We start from the raw sequence: 14,340 nt of genomic DNA, 5'->3' as shown, positions 1-14,340 counted from the left end.
CCTATACATGAGACCTATGACCCCAGGGGAACACCCCCCTCATTTACAAAAAAAAATTCATGGCCCTTTTCACAAATGTTCAGCCCCCATACCTTAATCAGTCGGTTGAATATTAGCCCACCCCTCCTCCGCACCATTGAAATCCTGTGCAGGCCACTGCTTTGTGCATGGGTCTAAGAGCTATAGGGCTGTTAGTATATGGATGTGACAGCTACATAGATACCATGTTATATGAAACTGACATTATACTGTATACTATATAGCATTAAAGACAGCATTAAGACTCACAGTAGCAATATATTTATCTAGTAGGGCTAAAGTGATATCATACCAATATTGTAATTAAACCCTGCCTCATACCAAAGCATGTATTTTTCTCTACAGAAGTTCTTTAAACTTAACAGCCTTGAAATTTACAGTCCATAGTATTGCAAGTTACCTCTTTTCTTGCGATGTAAGCCCATGCTAACAAAATCTTCCGCAATTTTCTGAAACAGAGTTTCTGTTAAAATAAAAATAAATATAAATAAATAATAAATAAAATCAAGTTTTTGTAAATAATATCATAATCTACGCATTTAAAACTCACAAGTACATTTCAAGGTCATAAACAATGTTTTTATGATCTTCAATATCAAAGTACCTTCGCATTCAGCTTCTTTATCAGTTTATTTCTCAGTTTATTTTTAGTATGTCCGTTGGGCCGGCGACAAGCTCTTAATTTGTCTAAAACCTATCAATGTCATAGTGACCATTAAACATGACTTGAGAAGCTAACAAGATATGATAGGTATGCCGTGACCATTAAAAATGGCTTGAGAATCTAACAAGATATGTAAGGTATGCCGTGACCATTAAAAATGACTTGAGAAGCTAACAAGATATGTAAGGTATGCAGTGACCATTAACAATGGCTAGAGAAGCTAACAAAATATGTAATGTACAGTATGCTGTGACCAACTAGAGAAGCTAACAAGATATGTAATGTATGCCGTGACTATTAAAAATGGCTAGAGAAGCTAACAAAATATATAATGTATCTCACATATGTATATATTTAAAACAGAATTTTTAATCGTAAGTCTTTTTTAAGTCCATTTTTTTCAAAACTGTTCACTTGACATGTGAAGACACCGATTGTTTTAACTGTGTTTTTCTACCAAAACATGTGAAGTGACTATACACTTTCAGCTTTATGAGTGTGTTCTTTGAAGTATGGAGACAACACTCTGAGCAGTAAGACTTTAGATCTTGAGGCTACCGACAATCCATTTCTGTTAATAGGATAAAGTTCAACTTTATTCATATCCTCCTTACTGTCTGAACAATTAAGACTTGTATTCATCAGAGTAATCATCAACAATTAACATTTGAATATTATTAATTATTGAGGAGCATTGAGGAGCATTTGATGGGGTGGGGGAGGATGGGGGGTGGAAAGCTAATCCAGACATAAAGGCAACATTCTAAAGAAACATTCTAATGCCACATACTTGAATTATTGAATTATTAATGGGATCCAAGTTTTCTACTGGTAATGTTAAATCCTATATGGCCTCTATACTGTGAATAGTATAACAAAATATTGGATTGTGAAAGTGGTACCAACTATTATTGCATTAATTATTAAACGCAACGTAGATTTTCATTGTTCTTACACATTTCCTGTACTTTTTGATGACAAAGCGATCAAACTGACTTCCTTTGTTTGTTTGAACGCCTATTTATTGTTTTCCGGCAAATAACAAAACTTTAATAATTTACAGAATTATCATAGACAATATATATATATATATATATACATATATGTATATATATATATATATATATATATACTTATATATATATACCTATATATACCATAGTATTGGTGTGTCTTCTGCTTTTGCTAATAACTCAAATTTAGAAAGGAAGAGAGTCAAAGTTCTTTATGTGTTATGTAAAAAAATATGGGAGTTTGGTTATAACTTAACTAATGTAGCTTTCCATTAAACAAAGTTTCTGGTATTCGTACTGGTACTTGCAGAAACATTATTGTACTGTACGTGAGCTGGAATAAATTATTGACTCTCAGGTGCATGCGATTGAAGATTAACATATCTCATTTAGGCAAATTAAAGGACTTACTAATATTTTCACCAGTCTTACTGGAAGTCTCAAAGGTCACAGCACCAACATCTGAGAACAAAGCAATAAAAAGAAACGTTTGTTTAAAGTTGGACACGATTTTATGATGGGCGACGCATCTGCAAATCCATTGACCGAGCAAGGTAAACACCCACCCACACACACAGGCATACACAAACACACAGCAATCAAAAAGATGAATGCAAACAGCAGGCTATACTTGCTTTCCTATGTACAGAGTTGTTGAAATTTGTAACTTAGGGGTTCAAATCTCTGACATTTTGGTTTCCTTATATAAAAAAAAAACTATAAAAAAAACTATACATTTACAATTATATTTGAAAAATTTGATGATTTTATAAGAATAACCAACTCTATAATGAATTATCAAAACTATTTTATCTGCCTTGTCGTCTTATAATATTAAAGATACTATCATTATTCAGAAAATTACCTTATTTATGAAGTGTGTGACAAGAACACTTAACTGTCACAAGTTGGATACCTACCGAAATGACTATGTGTGACCTGTGCTACAAGGCTACGTGAACCCATATGTGGCACATACAGTATGTGTTATAAGACTATGTGTGCTCCTATATATGCTTTAAGACATTGTGTGACCCCATATGTGCTATAAGACTATGTGTGATCCTATATGCATTATAAGACTGTGTGACCCTGTATGTGATATCAAGACAGTGTGATCCATATGTGCTATAAGGCTGTGTGTAGCCCATATGTGTGATAAGCTATGTGTTACCAACTTGTGATACAGTCCTAACAAGGACACGACTACAATCTAGGCGATGACAGACAAGATGACAGTCTAGTCATGAAAGATCTTTCATATGATGTAAGGAAACCCTACAGCCTACCTATTTGGAGATGTTTATACTGATCAAATGTGCACAATAAAAAGTACTCTTCCAATACTGTTTATGTAATGCTGGAAAAGATCATATCAAATGAAACAAAATCGTATAAATAAATATTGTTTGAATGTATAAAAAATGTATAAATGTTGTATGACAAACTGAAACCCAGTACAGTATATACATACGTACAAGTAGAGTTTGAGACAATTTACAGCTGTACGATTCCGTAAATATCACAAATTGCTTGGTTTTTAGTAGCTTCAATTATTTTTGTGATCAGAAATGCTGGACATAAATGTGCCCTGCGAGGGATCATCCTGGGATGGAGGGCAGTGTACTGAATCATTAAAGCAAATTCCTAACTATTTACTACCGAGCTATGTGTTACAATGCTGAGGCTGGTCACATGATCCAGACACAAGACCATCCTCACATTTCTACATGTCATATTATATACACAGGCAAACAGCAGACAGGATTTGCTTTCGGTTTATTAATCATTCCCAGAAATAAACTCATCACTTAGAATAAAGGGTATGTTTTAAATGCTTGCTTCTATGTATGAAACAATAGAAATGTACCTTATTATATAATGTAAAGGCTATCTCAACGTGGACTTTGCATTCCTTGTATTAGATGTTAACTATTCATGGAATGACATCAGTATATCTTTGACCAAACAAACACTTTGTCAAAATAACAAGCAATGTTTGTGACTTACAAAAGTAAGGATTAATCATGTATGCTATTACGAGAGATATTACTAGCAACAATTGATAAGATTACGGAAATCATTTCTAGCACAGAACCCTTTACACTCTGTCGTCACGTAGCGATAACATTTAAGTCGCAGATGTGTTTACACAGCAAACATTTGCCAAACCGCTGAGGTAGTAACTGATAAGTATGAAATCATTCACCAACTGAGGTGTAAGCAATAACCCATTGAATTGATTAATAATAAACAATGGTACGGGTAGTCAAAAATACTGCAAGAAATGAATAAAAGAAAAAAATGATGAAAAAACACAAGTTTCCTAATTGGCTGTTGTTTACACTTTGAATCTGTCTACCGCTTAGCAACCACTCAGAAAGTAACACATTTGTTTAGACAGCTCATGTCCTAATGTGGAAATGTGATCTCAAGTGATGGATTAAAAAACAAATCACGTTTCCAGAATGAACAACCTCAGCCCAGAGAAATTTACAAATGAAGATAACTTGTAAATGAATAATACTGTGTTGTGTTATAAACTGTGAAACCAAAGCCAAAAATCAGTTAAAAAGAGCCCCAAAATTCTATACCTGAAACTTGGGAATTCATGTTTAATAATAATACTAGTGTGGTTCCTGTGAGATTTTAATTTCCAGGCAATATCTCAAAGTAGTTTCTTTCCGGGTCCTGCTGTTCGTTACGTTCATTAAATTCCATCGTTACATTTGCAATTTGCTCGATATTTAGTATTCACTACTACTTCCAGTTGCTACTGGATACGTAACTGAAAATTCAGTCTCCAATGGCTATCATTTTCTGATCATTTCTTCACTTATTTTTTTATTTTTTGGGGGCTGTAGCTGAAGAGTGTTATTTTCTTTCATTTACTAACTACAAGTCCATTATGCATTGAGTAGCTGATTTCCATGGCTATTGGAAAGTACAGTATGTAACCTATTTGTTTCAATTTTGTTTCAATTGCTATTTTCTTTATTTCCAACTTTAAGTTACCACCTAGGTAGACAGTCCCACAGACTGAAGACAAGTACAGGTATGTCCATCATCAACCAAAAGCAAAGCTTCCAACACAACATTATTAAGCAACTTTAGCAGACAGGACTTACATCTACAGTATGATGTTCTTGTTTGTGTTGCCAAGCCATTTTAAGTTTCAAATTTTCAACCAAATTTTTTTAAAATCAAATCCGGGCTTAAAAGTTACTGACAGAAATTGGGAGGCATGAGAAAAACTTGAGAAACAGTTGAATTAATTTCTTCCAAAGTTTGCTTTTTTCTCTTGTCAAATATAATTAATATATCACCTTTTGCTAATGCTTCTACTACGCTCAGTTCTACCGCCCTCTGTTTGATGTCCTTTTCTACTAAGTCAGCTTTGGTTCCCACCAAATATATTTGAGCTGCCTGAAAAGAAAATCAAATACATCGGCTGGAGAGATTTCTATGAAAATCTTGTATAGTACATCTGTCCTGTAGTTGTGGCTGAGTGTACAGATAACCTGATATGAAACACTAGACTAGAAAACCCTGGTCCCTTGCTGAATGGAAGCCCCCTGGTTGTGGTATGTTTTCTAACAAATCTCTTCCTTCAAGGAGACAGCAAAACCAGGCCCATAGCCAAGAATTCTGAGGATATGGTTTCCCCTTCAAGGAAAAGTAGTTGATACAAAGTGCCCCTCAAACCTCACCCAACCCCCCTGCCCAATACCTTTAAAGACATTAACATATCATACTATTCTTAATCCTTATTTGCATGACCAAGACTATGGCCTCCAAAGAAGGCAATTAATCCCTGTAATGAGTTCCAATCCCCCTCCCCCCTCTTGCTTCTTGTTATGACACGGGGGGGGGGGGACAAGCTTGATCCTTCAGGTTAGCACAAACAAAAACAAAGCAGATAAGTACATGATAGAGTAGGAAGAAGGGAGACCAGCAAATAATTACCAGACTGGAAGCATAAACAAAAGATAGACATTAAAGTAAAACTAGAGTCAGTCTGAGAATGGGGGAGGGGGAGGGGAGGGGGGAGGGGGAGCTGACCCCACTGGGAGGCTGCCCAATCCCTGGCAATTCCATCCTCCCCCTCTTGCTTCTCCAAGAGAACCACCCTTTTTTTTATAAGATTTAATCACATGGATTACACTGTCATAAAAGTATAAAGCTTCGAGGGAATAATTAATAGTCTACTCTCAATGATGAATATTGCTAAATTCTTAAACTGGTTACTGACTGTCTGAAAGGGTTAGCTTATTACGAATTTTCAGAGAATATCAATCATTTTTTGAAGTGAATTCACATCTATTCATACTAGTCAAGAGCGTCTGTGTTTATCTCATGGCACTTTCGGTCTATGAGTTTATACAAATAAACAATTGAGCTCAAAGCGAATGATATGAGTGAGTATTCAATAAATAATAAACTCATTGCACTGAACTCTTTGGTAAATTAGTGATTGAAATATATGTTTCCTGTTTGGGGAAATGGCTAGCCTAGGAACATATGAGTCAGACCTTGCTGTGCATACTCCAGAGTACTAATCAGCTGTAATGTACTGTGTGTAAAAAAATGTATTACATGTTTTATCAGGGGTAGAGCCAGACGGTATCCCTGCACCACTAAAAAGTTCAATTTCTGGGGGAAGGCACCCATAACCCACTCCATCCCTGGGAATTGGCTTTCGTGACCCCTACATCTGCCCCTGATAATACTGAGGAAGTAAATTAGCCCACTTCTCACCTCCATAGCATGCTCCGTGACTGAGACATAAAATACTGACATTAAATACTTTCAATACATTATGCAATGTCTGTCTGTGATGTCATATGTCTGTGATGTCATATGTCTGTGATGTCATATGTCTGTGATGTCATATGTCTGTGATGTCATATGTCTGTGATGTCATATGTCTGTGATGTCATATGTCTGTGATGTCATATGTCTGTGATATCATGTCTGTGATGTTATATGTCTGTGCTGTCATGTCTGTGATGTAATATGTCTGTGATGTAATATGTCTGTGACACCATATGCCTGTGATGTCATATGTCTGTGATGTCATATGTCTGTGATATAATGTCTGTGATGTTATATGTCTGTGATGTAATATGTCTGTGATGTCATGTCTGTGATGTAATATGTCTGTGACATCATATGCCTGTGATGTCATATGTCTGTGATGTCATGTCTGTGATGTCATATGTCTGTGATGTCGTATGCCAGTGATGTCATATGTCTGTAATGTCATGTCTGTGATGTCATATGTCTGTGATGTAATATGTCTGTGACATCATATGCGTGTGATGTCATATGTTCGTGATGTAATATGTCTGTGATGTCATATGTCTGTGATGTCATGTCTGTGATGTCGTATGCCAGTGATGTAATATGCCAGTGATGTAATATGTCTGTGATGTCATATGTCTGTGATGTGGTATGCCAGTGATGTCATGTCTGTAATGTCATGTCTGTGATGTCATGTCTGTGATGTCATATGTCTGTGATGTTATATGTCTGTTGTGTCATATGTCTGTGACGTCATATGTCTGTGATGTCGTATGCCAGTGATTTCATATGCCTATGATGTCATATGTCTGTTGTGTGATATGTCTGTGATGTCATATGTCTGTGATGTCATACGCTGTGATGTCATATGTCTGTGATGTCATATGTCTGTGATGTCATGTCTGTGATGTCATATGCCTGTGATGTCATATGTCTGTGATGATATATGTCTGTGATGTCATGTCTGTGATGTCATATTTCTGTTGTGTCATATGTCTGTGATGTCATGTCTGTGATGTCATATGTCTGTGATGTCGTATGCCAGTGTTGTCATATGCCTATGATGTCATGTCTGTGATGTCATATGTCTGTGATGTCATATGCCTGTGATGTCATATGTCTATGATGGCATATGTCTGTGATGGCATATGTCTGTGATGTCATCCAATTGCCTTTAACTATTAATTCTGAATAGATTACAAACTCTGGGGAATGAGACGACTACAGCAAAGCATTTTGATTGGTAAATGATGTTCAAGTATGATCCAGAATTAATTTTGAATATAAATTGTTAACAGTCCCAATAGCATGAAAAACACAAAGCCCTACAACATGTGCTAAATTGTTACAGAATGCACATCTCTTGTCACTGATATACTCATTGCTTTAATACACTTTAACATAATCATACTTTCTGCCTTGGCATACATTATACCCTACAACATACATTCAGCCCTGATTTATGTTCTTGCCAGACAAAATTATATTAAAATACCTCATTGTTGTATTCCTTCAGCTCATTAATCCAAAATGACGTCTTCTCAAAGGAAGCTAGGTCTGTTACATCTGAGGAAAAATAACGAGAAAGCCATAAAGGCGTAGTGAGTCCTCGCCCAAAGGAAATATTTTGTAAGTACTGTGGTTTCAAATTCACACGGTTTTCATCGTGAAGTTAATGTGTTTACTCTTAGATAGAGAATGTTTAAGATCTTTTGGCATTAACTAACAATTTTTGTGAACCATGAAATCACAGCATGGGTCATCAAAGGTTTATATCTGAGATATTATGATAACAAAACTTTCTCATTTTGACGTCTGATCTCCGCAATTGATAAAAGGGTTGCTGCACTCACCACATGTCTTTATTGATAATTTAAGAAAGAATAGGAGATCAAACTAATTTGATCTTGTCATGTTAACATGTTCATAAATCAGCTTCTTGCATTTAAGTTTGGGCATTACATGACCAATATATATAAAAGATCCAGACATGTTTTCCTGCTTGATATATCATGTATAAATAAAAATTATTCACAATTTGACCTCTTGTGACCCCAAATGACCTTTGACCTCCACCAAAAACAATAGGGTTCTCCTACTCAATATGGGGAGGGTTCTTCTACTCAATATAGGGCATCCACACGCCTAGTTTCAGATTCATTACGGTTTCCCTTTATGAGATATCATGTTTCACACAGTTTCAGTTTGACCTCTGGTGACCCCAAATGACTTTTGACCTCCACCAAAGACAATAGATTTGTTTCTACTAAATACGGGGCATCCTCATGCCAAGTATCAGATCCCTCAAGGGTACCCTTCTTGAGATATCGTGTTCACAAGCAGCATCACATACACAACACACAAGCCATCACCATCACCATCACATAGAATCCTTATGCCTTTGGCTAGGAACCAAATATGCATACAATTCAAAATCATGGAAATTCATAAGAGTTATCTAATTTCTAATATTAGATTACCTCTCCTATGCTTCCAAATGGCGATACCTTGTCTGTACCTTGCTATTAAAACATCATTTCAGTCAATGGTGTCATGTATATATAAATGTACAGTCTGGCAGAAAGCGAGAAGGTGTAAATGAGGGTGGGGAGATATAGAATAGGTGCTGGAACTTGTCAAGGTGTTAGCATTTGGTTCAAGCTTTTGAACCTGCGATGACAAACAATGGCTGTAGCTGCTGGTATTATAAGGATTGGGGAAAGAGAGAGAGAAAGAAGAAGGGGTGGGTGGGTATGTGGGAGGGGGGTAGGAGTGGGAGAGTTGAGAAGGCCGCTTGGTAGAAATTTCTTATGCTTTAGGCTCTTGGTTTAACCTTCATTAACCTACCGTAACAAACAATAGCAGCAGCTGCATTTTGATAGTAGATTCTTGTTAAAGCCTCATATCTTTCTTGCCCACAGGTATCCTGGACAAGAGAAAACAAAACAGAACGAAATACTAAAAAGATAAAAAAGCAAAGTGATTCCTAATCAAGATAATACAAAAACATTAAATAGTTACATTGTATGCAAAATTTCCATTCATGTCCCAATTTGAGTAATTCCATTTAAGTCCATTAACTTAAAACTAATTATCAAAAAGGTATGATATTACCATCTTGATATTAGTCTGAGAGTTGAAGATTAAAGCTTCAATCATTTATTATTACTACTACTGTACCTCAATATCGACTGACTGTAACTTACACTTGATACTATACTTAATGTTAGCTTCAACAATACTGTAACATCTGAGTATTACACTTGGTCAGGCTATTCTGTTACAGTAGTAAAGGACCTTAAAAGGGCTACACTCACCTTATACCTTACTCTGCTGACTTTACTAGATTATAAATGACTCCTTCCCTGATAGTCTTTTGTGAGTCAGAACACCTCACCTATACTCCTGAATTAGAACACTTACCCATACTCCTGAGCCAGAACACTACCCATATTCCTGGGTCAGAACACTACCCATATTCCTGAGTTAGAACACTTACCGATACTCCTGAGTTAAAACACTTATACCCATACTCCTGAGTCAGAACACTAACCCATACTACTGAGTGAGAACACTTACCAATAATCCTGAGTCAGAACACTTACCTATACTCCTGATTCAGAACACTAATTACCCATACTCCTGAGTCAGAACACTTACACCCATACTCCTGAGTCAGAACACTACCCATACTCCTGAGTCAGAACACTTATACACATACTCCTGATTCCAAACCCTAACCCATACTCCTGATTCAGAACACTTACCCATACTCCTGAGTCAGAACACTTATACACATACTCCTGAGTGAGAACACTTATACTCATACTCCTGAGTCAGAACACTTACCCATACTCCTGATTCAGAACACTTACCCATATTCCCAAGCATAATTCCACTGGGCCGACAATTATCGACCTTGCAGCAAAAGAACAACCGACACTCTGTAATATTAAAAAACAAAAGGTTATTTACTGGCAATTAAAATTCCAGTGGATTTTGTTGTTTACCAGTCGGAAAAAATGCCCCAGCATTTTGCTGCTTTAGAGCATTGATATTAAGAACATAAACAAATCGGGATGACATACTCATCTATCCTTCGGATAAAAATTACTGCCTACTATGAGCTTACAATTATTATGGGGCTGTTCTCTAAAGCCTGTATGTGCAGTAACTGATGTGTGTTGTTGTTCAGGACCATGTCAGCTAGAACTTGATGTTTAACCATTAGAGTGTTTAAGCACAAGTTTGCATCATTGCAAGTGGCTAAAATTGTACTTAAAACTTCTACACCCGATTGCTCAGTCCCAATTATCTCACATTGGCGAAGGCATATGTGAGGAGTATAGGAGGAGCAGGGTTGGAGAGCGGATGGAAACGGGAGCTTAAAAAGAGTGCTTAAAGGGCATCGATTCTGCCCCAAATATGCTAGAAAGTCTAATAATGGTCACACCTCCCTCAAACTTTTTTTCTTCCTTGCCTGAGACATTAAATTTTGTAATTTAATAATCCTCCATGTCTGTGAATCATTTTCAAGGGTCATAAGCTCTAGGTAAAACTTCTGCTAACTTTTAGTGTACTATCAATTTTAGGAAATACCTTTGATGGTTAATTAAGCCAATAAATATCTTTTTCTATATGAAAGTCTAGTCGTCAGACTGAGCATGTATCCCTTGAATAAGTATTTAAACAATTATGTAACAAACTGAATGTACTTCATGAATGTAAATCCTGATCTGGAGATAATCCCAAGCTTAAAGGCATTGAAAACTCGCCCCAAACAGTGTGCCGCCCTCTGAAAAAGTGAACTTTCTGTTGCTTGCAAGTTGCAACTGAAGTTTTTTTCTTGTCGCTACAAAGTGCAGACAGTAATAAACGTGATACCTTCTTATCTTTTATCTAGACCTGATACGTCCATCACTGCTATGTACACTGTGTTGTGGGTATTGACCATAGCTGCATGTATTGACTGTACACTAGTGTCTAATTACCCACGGTAGCAAGCTGCGTGTGTATTTTCTGGGATCGATGGTGGTGTCCAACACTTCTGTTACACCTCATTCGAAACTAGGTCAAATTACCCGCATCAGACGTTTCTTTGTGCGGGAGTCTTCACTCCCTTTAAGTGACCCTCACTGCATCCTGTTATTGTAACTGCAGAATTTCCTGGGTGTAACTAACTAATACTAATTCCCTCTGGCTCTTCCTCCCCTTGCACACATCTCTGTGGTGGTATATTAATATATTTCCACACTTGTTGTATGTATAATTGTCTAGCATGCAGTGACCAGACACCCTGCAGCTGTACCTCCTCTATTGAGTATTGGTATCGAGCTTATTACAAATAAGACCAAAGTATAAATACAGACTCACTGCCACTTGATCTCCATAAAAATTGTCATCTATGTACCGCTTCATCAAGCAACTTTTCCCTGCACGTGTCTGGCCAAGTAGAACTACTTTAACATGCACCCGTCGGTCCGTATCCAATTTGTCTTCAGACATTGCTGTTACTTATCAACAACCTTGACAGACTCTACAGTATGTCAATTAGTACAGGGAAAACCAATTCTCGGATCTTCAGAAAAATCTGAAAATGAATCAAATTTGAAGGTTATAAGGCCGGTCAAAAACATTTAACCAGTGGCGGAGCGTCCATACAGTCAGGGGGGCCAGATGCCCCCCTTGACGGACTCAAATGGACTGCTGAAGCCCTTTTCACCTCCTTTACTTATTCGTGATTATTGCCTATTTTATTGCGCTCTCATCTACCTAATTTGTCACATTTTGTTGGTGTAATTTGGCGATTAGACCTATTTATTCTTCGTTTATCTGCAAATTAGCTAGGCCTGGAAAGGGTCATTTCCGGTGATCTAGGGAGTATCTTTATTCAAAAAATTTCTGTACGCTACGCGCCAACCTGTGGTGGCGCTCCGCTTAGATGTCGAAAGCGCCCCTACAGACTATTCTCGCCCCTCCTGACCGATACCCCTAGCTTCGCCACTGCATTTAACCAACAAAAAAGTATATGGTCACCAGCTGCAACTAAATTGGATACAACTATAGAATGCAGGGCCACCTGAGAGATGTTTATCCTACCACCCTGATGCATGGATGTCCAGTTTGACTCTTTTGCCAAATCCCCATCCGAGCATCTGCGCATCCACTCCTAAATAATAGTCTAAATTCTTTCCTTCTCTGCATCCACCTGAGGATATTAGTCTTGGACTTAGATTCTTTCAAATATATACACATGAATGAAAAATTACAAAAGCACAATAGTGTTGGGCCATTCTCAAATAAATTTCTTGGCCTTTGAGTTCCCCACTATGCATCCGAGCATCAGCACATCCACTACCAGTCAAATATTAACTACTCCACCTCCAATAATATTTTCCAACTCCTCATCCGAGAATCAGTGCACCTTCGCTGCAGAATAAATAGACTTCTTGGACTTGCATTCTCTAAATATTATGGTTCTGCATCTATTAAAACATACTTCTAAATACTATGCATAGAATTTGATGGCAATATGGACTAGCAGAAAGCACTATTATATACTAGATCTGACAATCATTTGAGGTACAGTTCTGGTAACTTAATGAATCTGGATGCTAGGCTACCTAGTTCCCATAGTGGCCACTCATGTATCAGTATAAATTTATGATACATGAGAGGCTATGCACTTGAAACTGTACACTTTGGCCCCAAAGTGTTTGGTCTCATGAGTACAGTATATAGAAGATGCAAAAACATTTGCAAATATGTTACAGTACGCCTAGATCAAAAAAACAAAACGAAAATGCAACCACACTCAGGACAAAAAGCTAAAAAAGAACACAAAAAAGAACACTGTAGCTGCAAAGTTAAACAAGCTTTCAAGGAAAAGTTAACTGTTAACTTGTGATTTCTGTAGGCAATCCAGCATCACAGAGATCTTGAAGACTTTGAAGTGGGAACCCCTCACAGAAAGAAGGAAAAGGGCCAGACTTATTCTCTTTTAACAAATTATTAATGGCCTAATTGCAGTCCCAAATGAGACTAATCCCTTCTTGAAACCAGGGAGGCCTGGCTGCTATACACAAATTCCACATAATCATCGTGCTTTTCAGTATATAGTTTCTATCCTAGGACTAAAAAGACTGGAATACACAATCTTTGGCCGTTAAAGAGAGCCCTAGTCTTGAGGTGTTTAAGACAAGATTGCCCACGCATTATTATTAGCACTGCTGCGCTGCGCACCAACATCCTCGTTGTGATACCCGAGAGGGGTTTTTTAACAAGTATATAACAGAAGCAGAAGTTAAGTTACTCGAAATATGTCAATCCTTCAGTAGCCTACTGACTGTGACTAGGCAGCTGTCTTTAGGCCCAGGCTAGCATGTACAGTAAGTTTGCACAGGCGCTCGAAACGTACGACCCACAATATACACCGAAGAAAACCTAGCCTAAACCTTTGTTTGTGTGTGTGCTGGCCTGTTGGTCTACCTTCGTTACCTACACTCCGTAATCAGTTATTATGTAGATACCTGGAAGTTGACCTGAGGCTGAAGCCGGAAAACTAAAGCTATACCGACCGAATGGGACATGATCCTACGTGCGCAATAATAATGACTTGGTTGTCGCTATACTTTACCAGATATATGAAAGTTCGACCTACTTCAGTTACCTCTGTATGTGTAAGCCAAATGTTCCTCGAGTAATTAATAACTGAACAAGTGCATGTACATTTCTAGTACTATGACATGCATGACTATTCCATGGCACCTGTCATCGTTTCCGGAACGTTAGCGTTGGGGAATCCCCCCTAATAGATTGGTT

The 14,340-nt window shown here is 37.4% G+C and overlaps 1 protein-coding gene across 4 annotated transcripts in view; it reads right to left on the bottom strand.

The window, feature by feature from the left end:
* Positions 1 to 14,340, bottom strand: part of LOC139967667 (ras-related protein Rab-24-like) — an 18,366-nt gene extending 4,026 nt beyond the window's left edge. The window contains exons 1-8 of one of the 4 annotated variants that reach the window (XM_071971652.1): positions 14,189 to 14,340; positions 11,893 to 12,109; positions 10,395 to 10,463; positions 9,367 to 9,445; positions 8,015 to 8,085; positions 5,043 to 5,142; positions 2,128 to 2,178; positions 440 to 502 (exon numbers count right to left, since the gene is read on the bottom strand). In XM_071971652.1, the coding sequence (XP_071827753.1) occupies positions 440 to 502; positions 2,128 to 2,178; positions 5,043 to 5,142; positions 8,015 to 8,085; positions 9,367 to 9,445; positions 10,395 to 10,463; positions 11,893 to 12,024 (565 nt within the window). In that variant the 5' untranslated portion in view covers positions 12,025 to 12,109; positions 14,189 to 14,340. Of the gene's footprint in view, positions 1 to 439; positions 503 to 2,127; positions 2,179 to 5,042; positions 5,143 to 8,014; positions 8,086 to 9,366; positions 9,446 to 10,394; positions 10,464 to 11,892; positions 12,110 to 14,048 lie in introns of all 4 variants that reach the window. The other 3 variants (XM_071971653.1, XM_071971651.1, XM_071971654.1) reach the window with 3 other exon arrangements.

This window comes from Apostichopus japonicus, chromosome 5, assembly GCF_037975245.1.
Source record: "Apostichopus japonicus isolate 1M-3 chromosome 5, ASM3797524v1, whole genome shotgun sequence".
Classification (NCBI taxonomy): domain Eukaryota; kingdom Metazoa; phylum Echinodermata; class Holothuroidea; order Aspidochirotida; family Stichopodidae; genus Apostichopus; species Apostichopus japonicus.
The sequence above is the reverse complement of the archived record's forward strand: the minus strand, read 5'-3'. Positions and strand labels throughout refer to the sequence as shown.